Source organism: Heptranchias perlo, chromosome 22 (genome assembly GCF_035084215.1).
Source record: "Heptranchias perlo isolate sHepPer1 chromosome 22, sHepPer1.hap1, whole genome shotgun sequence".
Taxonomy (NCBI): domain Eukaryota; kingdom Metazoa; phylum Chordata; class Chondrichthyes; order Hexanchiformes; family Hexanchidae; genus Heptranchias; species Heptranchias perlo.
Window position 1 is genome coordinate 27829319 of NC_090346.1, and position 14157 is coordinate 27843475.

The 14157-nt window shown below is 40.7% G+C and overlaps 1 protein-coding gene across 4 annotated transcripts in view; it reads left to right on the forward strand.

Annotated features, from left to right (window-relative positions):
- rbfox1 (RNA binding fox-1 homolog 1) overlaps positions 1-14157 on the forward strand; it is a 431211-nt gene that overhangs the window by 180913 nt on the left and 236141 nt on the right. For 2 of the 4 annotated variants that reach the window (XM_068003707.1, XM_068003709.1), the window contains exons 1-2: positions 4712-4771; positions 6007-6249. In XM_068003707.1, coding sequence (XP_067859808.1) covers positions 4739-4771; positions 6007-6249 — 276 coding nt within the window. In that variant the 5' untranslated portion in view covers positions 4712-4738. Of the gene's footprint in view, positions 1-4711; positions 4772-6006; positions 6250-14157 lie in introns of those variants that run through there. The other 2 variants (XM_068003706.1, XM_068003708.1) reach the window with 1 other exon arrangement.

Here is a 14157-nt window from a genome sequence, read left to right on the forward strand (position 1 = left end):
CAGGGCTTAAATTTGGGAAGAAAACATGTGACTGGTTCTAACAGCTGGTCACCTCTGAGGCTCTGACCTTGTCATGCTGGCATCTGATTTGAGTAAGAGTAACAAGGCTCTACAACTGGAGTAAAGTCCTTCCATTAAAATGACTTGCTTTAATATCAGTCATTTCAGCCTTTGTGATTATTACTTTTCCCCTCTTAATTTCTTATTGTCTCCACACTCATCCATGACCGCTGTATATATTGCTGTGGTAAGGAAGAGAGGAGGTGCACTTTTAAGATTGGATAAAGGTCAGATTTTTCTCCCCCCAAAGATATGTCTTCAGATGAGCTCTATAAAAACAACTAGCATCTATAGTAGTACCTTTAATGTCGAAAAAAATCTCCAGGTGATTCACAGACTTCTTTTCTGGGAGGGTAAGGAAAGGTGACCAAAAACATGATTAAAGAGAAGAAATTTTAGGAAGTTTTTAAAGGCAGAGAGGGAGGTAGAGAATTAAAGGGGTTTAGGGAGAGAGTTCCAGAGAATAAACTCTAGCCAGCTGAAGTCTCTGCCACAAAAGGTGGAGGAAGGGGAGGCGGCATGGACAGGAGATCAAAGTCAGAGGACTAAGTGAGATGTGAGGTTGGAGAAGATACTAGAAGTAGGGTGGAATGAGGCTATGGATGGATGTGCAGATGAATTAGCACATTAGTTTAAATTCAATCCACTGGGGAAGACTGGAAGACTGCTTACGTAGTACCATTGTTTAAAAAGGGTACGAGGGAAGGGCCGAACAATTATAGGCCGGTCAGTCTTACCTCGGTGGTGGGCAAACTATTAGAATCTGGGGTTGACAAACAATTGTCAACCCCAGTCCATCACCGGCATCTCCACATCATTATTAGAATCAATACTGAGAGATAGGATAAACTGTCACTTGGAAAGGCATGGTTTAATCAGGGATAGTCAGCATGGATTTGTTTAGGGAAGGTCATGCCTTACAAATCTGATTAAATTCTTTGAGTAAGTTACAAGGAGGATTGATGAGGGTGGTGCAGTGGATGTTGTCTACATGGATTTTAGTAAGGCATTTGACAAGGTCCCATATGGCAGACTGGTCAGAAAGGTAAAAGCCCATTGGATACAGGGAAATGTGGCAAATTGGATCCAAAATTGGCTCAGTAACAGGAACCAAAGGGTAAAAGTCGATGGATGTCTTTGCGACTGGAAATCCGTTTCCGGTGATGTGCCACAGGGCTCAGTGTTGGGTCCCTTGCTATTTGTAGTATATATTAATGATTTGGACTTGAATGTAGGGGGCATGATTGGCAAATTTTCAGATGACACAAAAAGTGGCCATGTAGTTAATAGTGAAGATGAAAGCTGTAGAATCCAAGAAGATATCAATGGTTGGTGGAGTGGATGGAAAAGTGGCAAATGGAGTTCAACCCGGAGAAGTGTGAGGTAATACACTTAGGGAGGGCAAACAGTAAAAGGGAATATGCAGTAAACGGGAATATATTGAGAGGGGTAGAGGAAGTGAGAGACCTTGGAGTGCATGTGCACAGGTCCCTGAAGGTGGCAGTACAGGTAGATAAGGTTGTGAAGAAGTCATACGGAATGCTCTCCTTTATTAGCCGAGGTATAGAATACAAAAGCAGGGATGTAATGATGGAACTGTATAAAATGCTGGTAAGGCCACAGCTGGAGTATTGTGCGCAGTTCTGGTCACCACATTACAGGAAGGACGTAATTACTCTGTAGAGAGCACAGAGAAGATTAACAAGAATGTTGCCAGGGCTTGAAAATTGCAGCTACGAGGAGAGATTGGATAGGCTGGGGTTGTTTTCCTTGGAGCAGAAGAGGCTGAGGGGTGACTTGAAGTGTACAGAATTATGAGGGGCCCAGATAGAGTAGACAGGAAGTACCTGTTTCCCCAAGTGGAGAGCTCAAGAACTAGAGGACATAGATTTAAGCAGATTGGCAGAAGGATTAGATGGGACATGAGGAAAAACTTTTTTACCCAGAGGGTGGTGGGTGTATGGAATTCGCTGCCTGAATTGGTGGTCGAGGCAGGGACCCTCAACTCTTTTAAAAAGTACCTGGCCCTGCACCTGAAGTGCAGTAAGCTGCAGGGCTATGAACCAGGTGCTGGAAGATGGAATTAGAATGGGCACCTGGTTGTTCTTCGACACGATGGGCCGAATGGTTCCCTTCTGGGCTGTATCTTTTCTATGGTTCTATAGGGGACAGGGAGCCAGGATAGGTGGGTAAGCAAGGGTTAATGCAGATAGAATATGGGCGATGAAGTTCTGGACAATTAGGAGTTTCTGGAGGTTGTGGTCCATATACAGTCGTCTAGCTATTGATCAGTCAATGTCCAATCAGATTGCTGGATTATGCTTTCATTTTAATTTATTCAAATTTAACAGCCTAGACAAATTGATTTTTAAAAATCGACTTCTCTATATGGTAGCAACCACCAATGGCTGGATACCACTGGTGTCTACCATCATTAACAATGTATTTATCTTATTCATAAAGAAGAAACATATTTTATTTGAACACTTTTAATATTCAGAATATTCAATTTAATTTTTAATAAACTATTGGTGTATTGTTGGAAGTGATTTTGATCTTCACTGCATATTTGTTGGAACACTGAAATAATGTATTTTTTCCATAGCATCAATTTAATCTCTAACTGCAGCACAATGTTATTTGCGTTGAAAAAAGATGATTAAGACTAAATGTAACAATATAGATATTGGGTGTGAAAATTAGGACAAATGTAAAAAATAATTAATAGGCAGCAATTTGTCTGGTTAGATGGACAAGTCAAAACCTTGTTACTGGGTGGTCATAAGGAACATGAGATGTCAAGAGATGGACTCAACTTGTAAACACAAATTAATTAAAATGTTCACAAAATTAACATCCCTCCCCCCAAAAAAAAGAAATTGTCATCTTGTTAGTAAAGGATTTAAAAAGCAACAAATTATTATTTTGCTTCTGTGGCAATACAGCACAGAGGCTTGTATTGTGATTGTCCACATGGCGAGCTCTGGCTCACATTATGACCTTCTCCCCTAGAGAAGAGGGAATATCAGTGAACAGGTCCACCCAGCAACTCTCAGGAACCTCCTTACTGGCATAGTGAATGGAATGATGAGGAATCCAAAAAAACAAAAGGAAATTACAAATCAAACAAGGGAGTTAGAAATGCATATTCAAATACTTCTATATTGATTGTGATGTGAGCAAATTTAATAGTTGTATAGCTGATCTGTTTATTAATTGAAATTATTTTGGAATACATCTGGGTAACTGTCCATTTTATTTAATCTTGGGGAAATATATGAAATGGACACACAAGTCTTTCAATTATACTTAAAGTACTTTTCTGTTTGTGTTGGCTGTTTTCTTGGAGTGCGCATCCTGTCTGTGTATTAGTGTGTCAGGGTAGTGTTCACTCATTTTTGTACTGCAGCTGTATAATTGGCTGTTGCTGCTGCTATCAAAGACTTGAGTGAGCTTCTTTTGAAGCAAAGCTGATCCCTTTACAACCGCAGGTAGGAAAGGGAATTCAGTCAATGCATTGATGGACTTTGCATTATTTAGTACAGGAGCTACTGATCCAACCTCTATTATAGTCAGGAAGTCAAAATGTTATTACTATGCATTAGGGATGTGCTGTTGGTGATCCTGCATGAATGCTGCAAAATTTCCTCTTTAAATTTGTATTTACCAAAAACCAGAAGTAGCACTATCTTTTTTAAAAAAAATGAAAAGAAACACAAAGAAATTGATACAAAAAACACCAACTTCTGGTTTCAACCATAGATGATAATTTAAGCTGAAACACAATATTTTACAAATTTAAATGTAAAATGTGGGTGGTCATGCAAATCTGTCTTTTGCTCATCCCGACTACATCTTCAGTTTAACCATCTTGTAGCTAGCCATTTGCCCCTGAATATATAGAGGATTCTCAATGTCCCCAACTCATGAAATTTAATTTTTATTTCCCTAGGTGACGCTGACTGGATAACTCATGAGTATAAATAGGAGTGAGGGAACTGAGTTTTCTGTAACCACATTATTTTTTTCCAGGTTTAAAAGTTTGCTTTTGTAAAGCCTTCTTTGTATTTTTTTTTAAAGCTGAAAAAGGATAGAAGACTAGAAACCATCAGTTTTTATCATTACGTTGCAACTGTGGAAATGTGGAAAATATTTCCACAGTTGCCAGCTCTCACAAGTGTGATAAATTAGTTATGGCAATGCAGTGGTAGAGTAAAGTATGAATTTGATCATTTTGTTTCTTCAGCAATAAGATTTGTAACTAAAGTGGCTTGAGGCAGAAATACTGTACTGCTTTATTCAGTGTGAAAGCGTGTGGGCATATCGTCAAACATAAAAAATACTCTTTGCTTTCAAGCTGTAGTTAAGGCAGCCAAAGAATGCAGAAGCTTGCATACTGCTTTTTGTTACTGTATCAAAATGTCTGGCAGTTGCTAGTACACTATATCTGGTAGCAGTCGTCAGAGGAGTGGCCTTCTGTGATTAACTAGGGTAAAGTCTGGCAGGAAGACCCATATGTTTCAGGTTTGGGAGCAGTCAGATGTTGAAGGGGAGGTCAGAAAACAATGCATAAGCTCCCCCCCCCCTAAACATACACATGCTCACACACGCCTTCATCCATAATTGATGCTTGCTTTTGGCAGATGCTTTAGGGCCTAGTATTCCAGCTCATAAGTTTATGGAGGAAAAAGGGAGCAAGATGGTGCGGCAGGTATTTTTTTCCTTTTCTTTTGCTTTAAATTATATCTGAGGTGGGATGGAAAAGAGGGAATTGTTTGAATTGTGAAGCAGGGCCAATAGGAGCAGGTCCCATGTGAGAGACTCCGCTATAGTGTGAATCGCTCGCACTGTAAGTGCTGCAGTGATATGGGATTCTGTGGTGCTGCTTTTAGTCTCCTGGTGCACAGCAGCATTACAGCATTACACCATTAAGGCTCAGTAATGCAAAGCGTGGCAGCAGGTTTTTTGGAAGCTCTGTGGAGTTGCTGGATTATTGTTCATTTCACTGTTACACAAGGGAGTTCTGTTATCGCGAGTGAGCCCACATTGCTCTCCTGATGGTGTGGCAGTTTTACTTAATATAATTTACATCAACCTCGCAGCGCAAATCCTTGGTATTTGAATGCTGACACTAAATGTCTTGTGTCCTTACCGATTGTCACAAAAATCCCAACATAATTGACTGTAGAAAGCGAAAGGAGCTCTGAATCACTTTTTTGAAAACTGGCTACTTAGACCTTTATGTGGCAGAGGAGTTTTATGAAGCCTTCAGAGCTGTGTCAGAACTGACAACTTAAAAGGGTTTTTTTTTAATGTGTTGGGTCTGCGTAGACTACGATGTGATTAGGCTGGTTTTTAGTTATATTATCGCTTGCCTTCAAGCTGAAAGCAATAAACTGGATTTTTAACTGCGCCACGTAAAGCATATTTTCGAGCTAAATGTGGTTTTCATTAGATTTGGGCCAGCACATTTAGCAAAGGCTGACAGTCTGCCATCCTTTGTTCTTCTCCTCTGCTGCCAGCAACTACTTTATAAGGGATTCCAAGCCCCAAAGCAGCTTCAAAAAAAACCTGATGACTTCAATAACAATCCCTACAGTGTCAGACACTGCTGAGACATCACACTATAAACAGTTTCACATTTGTGCTAAACATTTGAGTTTTAAGCTGTATGATGCTGTGGGTGCCGAGGTAATGTGTGAGAGTTTAGTGCTTCTAATTAAATGTTGGTAGTAATTATCACAAAGTGTGAAAGCATGAATATTAATTAGGGGGGGGCTGCATGAAAAGCACTGATGATGTTAATGAGAGTCTGCAGGGTCCACACAACAGCTGTTTTATGACTGAGGAAAGACTAGTATGAGAAATCAGCATGCCAACTACACCTGGAAATGAGTTTCCCCTGTCTTTAATTCTGTTCATTTTATTCTTTCCTCTGATCCACAGGGTAACCAGGAAGCCACAGCACCCCCTGACACTATGGCGCAGCCTTATGCGTCAGCTCAGTTTGCTCCACCTCAGAATGGGATCCCGACAGAATACACAGCTCCACATCCCCATCCAGCCCCGGACTACACAGGCCAGACCACAGTCCCTGAGCACACGTTAAACATGTACCCTACTGCCCAGACACACTCAGAACAGAGCGGTACCGACACAAATGCACAAACCGTGTCCGGAACAGCTACAGTAAGTGAAAATTTTCTACTTTTCTAGTCCACGGGTCAGAACCACAATATATTTGGTTACTTGCATTTTATCTTAGCAGTTACCAGATAATTAATGTTAGGTTCAAGTTATCAGTATAAAAAGAACTATTGGCTATGAACTGGAGTTTGGATTTCACTGTTGCCTTCTATTTGATTGAAACATTTTTCGTAAATTTTTAGGGCTTCAGAATTTTGCCACCACTTTTCCTATTAAAGGGGTACAATCTTCATGAAAAAAAAATGTGCTTGGGGAGGACAGACAGAAGAGCCACATGTCATTTTCTTCACATATATGTAATCTGCAAATGACATGATGATGGTTTTCACACTCATGGGTCAGGTGCTTGCAAACAAATAAGATATGGTGTTGTCAAACACTTTTCATAAAGGTTGTGTCTTTTTAATGTGTTCACATTTCAAGAAATTTAAAAGTGCCACCCAGTCACCGCTGGCTCTTTAACTGTCAATAAAGTGTTACCATCTAGAAAGCTTGACTGAAAATTTATATTTAACAACCAAACAGTCCCAGGAGAGACAAGCAGCTTAGAGGGCTGTTGCATGAAGCAGTTTACGGAACAGCACCAACGTCATCTAATTTCTTACCTGCAAGTAAGTATATCATAAACAAAGCATAGCATTGTGTCTGGCCCCAGCTGCTATTATTGCTCTGTGTTTGGTTCAAAATGGAGCTGAACAGATCATCCATGATTTTAGCTAAAGAGAGTCATTTCAAAGTTCATCCCAATGTAAATTCCAATCTTTTTAATAATACAATATTTGTATTATTAAGCATACTAATTTAGTCTAATACTAGACTAACCACAATCTGATAGGTTGTGGCGTGTGTTTAATTGTTTTCCTTGCAAGAAAGTATATAATACTATATTTCATCCAGAAAATACTGTCAAAGGAAATATGTTCCACTCAAGTATTACCACTTCACTGTCCCCACAACATTTACCTCAGACCACCGCAGTCCTAGGGGACTCCTCAATTCTTACTTTGTAATGGTCCAAATCAGGACAGTGACATCCATGGAACTTTGCTATTGATTTTTTGTCAAATTCACCATCAGAACCATATCAGGGGATGTTATACTAAGGTACCAGAAGGTGGACTTTGTCCACTTAAGACAGTATGATATCTTATTGGTTGCAGCAAAGCAATGTTAGTGGGCTGGGCCTGTGACCCGACAGTTTGCCTATATTTCATTACAGTGGATCCATCGAACATTAAGTACATTCAATTGAGCACAGTGGATTCTGTTGATTCTGTTAGATGCTGCAAACTTTGAGCATGAAATTTTGGTTTTCTGTCCCATTTTATTCTTGTCTTCAGTGTTATGTGGAAATTCTGCAGGATATTTCCCATTACTGCCTCAAGTCTTGATCAGATTTCTGGTGGCTTTCAATGGCACTGCTTGATAGTTCAGTGGAAAACTGATGATGACTTAAGGTAATGAGCTTAAATATCTGAGAAAAATATCCATAGAATACTGAAGGCCAGAAAGTCAGAAACCCAATTTATTCCGGATGTTAATGTACCAGTAAAGTCCATCCATGTAATCTCCATCCTCTCCCAACTATCTTCTTTTCAAACCCAAATCCCCAAGCCTGAGGGATAGGGGATGGGTTCTGGTTGCAAAAGTTCCTTAAGGAGCTCTAATGGTGCTCCACTGGTTAACATGACATGCAGTGTAAAACTTATCTTGTTTAATCCACCTCCCCCTTTGCCCCACGATCCCCACAGAGTGCTCCACTGCCATGCTGGCTCCCATCAAAACAACCTGGCGGAAAGTTGGCAAAACGTACCTAATAGGACAAATAAGGCAAGAACAAATGGCAATTCAAACTTCTGACCCTCTGATTGGGAGTCAACCCAATTCTCTATCATAATAGTTGCATGGTTGCCCCTGTGTCTGGTAGTATTTCAACACTACAGCACTTAAATATTTTAAGTTATTGTAAACTGAGAGCAGAAAAATGACAACGGTGTATCATCATAGTAGGTTCAGCACAGGAGGAGGCCATTCGGCCCATTGTGCCTGTGCCGTCACAGTATATCTCTTTCCTAACTGGAATGAAAGTTCTAATTGCAAACTGCAGTGGTACCAATGTACATCATCTATCAGAGTCAAAGTCAAAATAAATTGTTTAGATGGACAGAACTTGTCAAACGTATAGTGAGGTTGGTATAGCTTAGCTATTATCTTCTGCCAGCAGTGGAATAAAATGGATTATTTAAACAATGTGGAGAATTGATTAATTCATTTGATATTTTAATACTGTTTGTAAGTAACTTTACAAAACAGTGCTTGAAGGTGCATAATGATTTTCTGTGACAATTTTAAAGTTTTTTTTAGACCAGTATGTGAATGTGATTATTAGAAAAATGACAGTAGAACATTATGCCTGCTAACGTCTCAGATACTAGTAATCTCAAGCATCAATTTTGGTTTGCGAGCCAAAAATTCCTCTAGATAATGGCACATTATAAAGTGAAATATAGGACATGAGAAGGTTAAAACTTATTCCATGTAAGCAATTAACTGGTCCATGAGACAACGTTTAACCAAAGATAATGTAAGTCAAATCAGTGTGAAGAAATTTGCAGTCTAATTGTGAAAAGTTAAATCCTTCAAAGAAGTTTCCAATGATCCACTTATCAATTCCAGTTGCGTATCTATCTTCACCTGCTTGGACTAATTTGGAAGCAATCTATCAGTGAACAGAGCATTGCAATGAAATGTAAATAACTTTTAATAGCAGCAGTAAGGCTAAATGATGATAGAAATGTATGCAGAAATAATCTATTATACTTTTCTTCCCTCATAGAGTCAATACAGGCCTGCAAGAGGCCAGGGAAATAAATATTGCAATTTTAGAATGACCTTATCCATAAATCCTTGGCTTTTTCTTAGTAAAATTGTACCTTTAGTCTTGAAGCATTGAAAATGTCAATAATTTATGTCATTAGCACTGAATAAATGTGCTCCTAGACTGGTTACATTAAGCCTGCAAACATCTTTTATGGATGAAATAGATACATGATAATATTCACCCACTGTATATTGATTTCTGAGGGGGTTTTCATTTCACTGCATTACATCTTAAGCCCTTAGGAGACAACATAACCTAACCTGGGACACAGTAGTTTGCTTTCAATTGGTGTAATTTAGATTGGCAGGCTTCTAGGATTAGATTTTAAAATGTTTATGTTTGTCTTTGTAACAACAAAGCATAAGAATTATATTGTTGGATCTCAACAAACAGTTTGAACATTTTTCTTTGCTGAATTATTTTGATGTCCCAATCCATAAGGCCCAGACTCAGGACTGGCTTGGTCTACAGTCATGTTTTGCATTTCTCACTATAGTAGTTGCCAGGGTATCTCTGGACTGGGTTCTGTAACATGATCAGTGGGGTTCTTGGCTGCTTTACCCTAACTACATGTCCATACGTAGATTTGAATGACATTAGTTACACGTAAACCCACAAGATTAGAAACAGGGGCCTAGAAATTGGTTTACACTGGCCTTGCCAGGACGGGTAGGTCTAAGGCACACCTGATATTGGGCCTCGAACCTCATTTACAAGACCAGTGAGCTGCAGACGCTTGCTGGGCATCCCCAGGCAGCTCACCAACGAAGAGCATTTCAATTTTGGGCCATTGCATTGCTGGCAGCGGACCTCAGATAGGTCCTGGAGCGGGGGGAAGCGATTGGGGTGGAGGGGGCAATCACGGAATCATAGAATGGTTACAAAACAGAAGGAGGCCATTCGGCCCGTCGAGTCCGTGCTGGCTCTCTGAAAGAGCAATCCAGCTAGTCCCACTCCCCTGCCCTATCCCCGTAGACCTGCAAATTTTTTCCCTTCAAGCACTTATCCAATTCCCTTTTGAAAGCCATGATTGAATCTGCCTCAACCACCCCCTCGGGCAGTGCATTCCAGATCTTAACCACTCGCTGTGTAAAAGAGTTTTTTCTTATGTCGCCTCTTCTTCTTTTGCCAATCACCTTAGATCTATGTCTTCTGGTTCTTGACCCTTCCACCAATGGGAAGTCTCCCCCTATCTACTCTGCCTAGACCCTTCATGATTTTGAATACCTCTATCAAGTCTCCTCGCAACCTTCTCTGTTCGAAGGAGAACAACCCCAGCTTCTCTAGTCTATCCATGGAACTGAAGTCCCTCATCCCTGGAATCATTCTAGTAAATCTCCTCTGCACCCTCTCTAAGGCCTTCACATCTTTCCTGAAGTACGATGCGCAGAACTGTGCATAATACTCCCGAATGGCCGAACCAGTGTTTTATAAAGGATCATCATAACCTCCTTGCTTTTGTACTCTATGCCTCTATTTATAAAGCCCAGGATCCCGTGTGCTTTCTTAAATGCTTTCTCAACCTGCCTTGCCACCTTCAACAATTTGTGCACATATACCCCCAGATCTTTCTGTTCCTGTACCCCTTTTAGATTTGTACCCTTTAGTTTATATTGCCTCTCCTCGTTCTCCCTACCGAAATGTGTCACTTCACACTTTTCTCCATTGGATTTCATCTGCCACGTGTTTGCCCATTCCACCAGCCTGTTCATGTCTTGTTGAAGACTATAATTATCCTCCTCACTATTCAGTACCCTTCCCAGTTTTGTGTCATCTGCAAGTTTTGAAATTGTGCCCTGTACACCCAAGTCCAAGTCATTAATATATATCAAAAAAAAGTAATGGTCCTAGTACCGACCCCTGGGGAACACCACTGTATACCTTCCTCAAGTCCGAAAAACAACCGTTCACAACTACTCTCTGTTTCCTATTATTTGCCAATTTCGTATCCATGCTGCCACTGCCCCCTTTATTCCATGGGCTTCAACTTTGATGACAAGCCTATTATGCGGCACTTTACCAAACATCTTTTGGCAGTCCATATACACCATATCAACTGCATTGCACTCATCGATCCTCTCTGTTACTTCATCAAAAAACTGAATCAGTTGATTAAACACAATTTGCCTTCAACAAATCAGTGCTCGCTTTCCTTAATTAATCCACACTTGTCCAAGTGACTGTTACTTTTGTCCCGGATTATCGTTTCTGAAAGCTTCCCCACTACCGAGGTTAAACTGACTGCCTTGTAATTTCTGGGTTTATCCTTACACCCTTTTTTGAACAAGGATGTAACATTTGCAATTCTCCAGTCCTCTGGTACCACCCCCGTATCTAAGGACGATTGGAAGGTTATGGCCAGTACCTCTGCAATTTCCACCCTTACTTCCCTCAGCAACCTAGGATACATGCCATCTGGATCGGGTGACTTATCTACTTTAAGTACAGCTAGCCTTTCTATTACCTCCTTTTTATCAATTTTTATCCCATCCAGTATCTAACTACCTCTTCGCTTAATGTGACTTTGGCAGCATCTTTTTCCTTGGTAAAGACAGATGCAAAAGTATTCATTTAGTACCTCAGCCATGCCCTCTGTCTCCACGCATAGATCTCCTTTTTGGTCCTAATCGGTCCCACCCTTCTCTTGCTACCCGTTTATTGTGTATAGAAGACTTTTGGATTACCTTTTATATTGGCCGCCAGTCTATTCTCATATTGTCTCTTTGCCCCTCTTATTTCCTTTCTCGCCTCCCCCCTGAACTTTCTATATTCAGCCTGGTTCTTGCTTATATTATCAACCTGACATCTTTCATACGCCCCTTTTTTCTGCTTCATCTTACTCTCTATCTCTTTTGTCATCCAGGGAGCTCTGGTTTTAGTTGCCCTATCTTTCCTCACCGTGGGAATGCATCGAGACTGTACCCGAACCATCTCCTCTTTAAAGGCCGCCCATTTTTCAATTACAGTTTTACCTGCCGATCTTTGATTCCAATTTACCCCGGCCAGATCCGTTCTCATCCCACTGAAATTGGCCCTCCTTCAATTGAGTATTTTCACTTTCGTGTGGTCAGAGAGGGGGAAGCGATCAGGAGGGAGTGGGCAATCGGGAGAGGGGAGGGAATGTTTGGGAGGAGCCCAAGCGGGCGCCAGCAATGGTCTTCAGCATTGCAATGGCCCTGGGAGGAACATACCTGCTCCTCCCGACTCCACCGCTGGCTGCGTTCAGGGCAGCCCAATTTTGTAAAGGGGGTCTCAAACAAGCAGTAGGAACATAAGAACTTTCAGCCCCTCGAGCCTGTTCCGCCAATCAGTTAGATCATGGTTAATGTGTATCTTAACTCCATCTACCCGCCTTGGTTCCGTAATCCTTAATAACCTTGTCTAACAAAAAACTATCAATCTCAGTTTTGAAATTTTCAATTGACCTAGCCTCAGCAGCCTTTTGGGAGGAGAGTTTTGCAGATTTCCAATATCCTTTGTGTGAAGAAGGGCTTTCTGACGTCACCCCTGAACGGCCTAGCTCTCATTTTAAGGTTATGCACCCTTGCTCTGGACTCTGCCACCAGAGGAAATAGTTTTTTTCTATCTACCCTATCAAATCCTTTAATCATCTTAAACATCTCAATTAGATCACCCCTTAATCTTCTATATTCAAGGGAATACAAGCCCAGTCTATGCAATCTGTCCTCATGATTTAACCTTTTTATTCCCAGTATCATTCTGGTGAATCTGCGCTGAATCTCAAAGGCCAATATATCCTTCCTGAGGTGTGGTGTCCAGATCTGAATGCAGTACTCCAGATGGGGGTCTCACCAGAGCTTTATACAACTGTAACATAACTTCCACCCCTTTGTATTCCAGCCCTGGAGATAAAGGCCAACATTCGATTTGGCTTTTAAAATTATTTTTGTACCAGCTTTTAGTGATTTCTGAACTTGGATCCCTAAATCTCTCTGCTCATCCACAGTTCCTAGCTTCTCGACATTTAGAAAATACTCTGATCTATCTTTATTGGGTCCAAAGTGGATCACCTCACACTTTCCCACATTGAACTCCATCTGCCACAGTTTTGCCCACTCACTTAAATCTATCAATGTCTCTTTGCAACTTTCTGCTCCCATCTATAAAATTTTCCTTGCCACCTAACTTTGTGTCATCAGCAATCTTAGATATATGGCTCTCTAATCCTTCATCCAAATTATTTATAAATACAGTGAAAAGCTTTGACCCCATTCAGATCCCTGGGGGACACCACTAGTCACATACTGCCAATTTGAGTACGTAGCCATTATCCCGACTCTGTCTCCTATCTCCTAACCAATTCCCTATCCAATAGGTTGCCTCCAATTCCATGTGCTCTCATTTTTGTTAACAGTTTCTTATGTGGAACCTTGTTGAATGCCTTCTGGAATTCCATAATAACCCCCTTGCACATGCAAATAGGGTGCCTGTTTCAGCTACAAGCCCTGGACATCTCTTTTTTTCATCTTTATCAATATGGCAGGTGGTGCACTTCCAGCAAATAATGAGTGTGCGCACCTCACCCGATGTATTGGATGCTTAGGTGCCTGTTTTTCGCCTGAAAAATGGGGGTGGAACCATCAAAGCTGCTTTTGGGAAAAAATTAGTAGAGCCAAAAAATTGTACCATTATCAGCAAAAAAATTATAATTTTTGAAGGAAAAATGCAGGATTTGTTTTCATATCTAAATTTAAAAGTTTGGGTATTGTCATTTGTGGGCCTTAATGAAAAACCTCATTTCACTATGTACAGAAAGCACTGAAACTGAACCATTGAAGTTCCTCTCTGTACCATGGTGCAAGCTAGCTTGGATTAAACAGGCATTTTAACATTAAAACGTATCTCAAATGTCCTGCTGTTTTGCTTCTCTTTTATTGCAAATATCTGTTTATTGATTACTAGGCCCTGGAAATTCCAGGGCTCCAAGAAGATTTCTGCCTGGGGGTGGGGTGGCAGGTAGGAACCCAGTTATGCCAGGATTTTTTAAA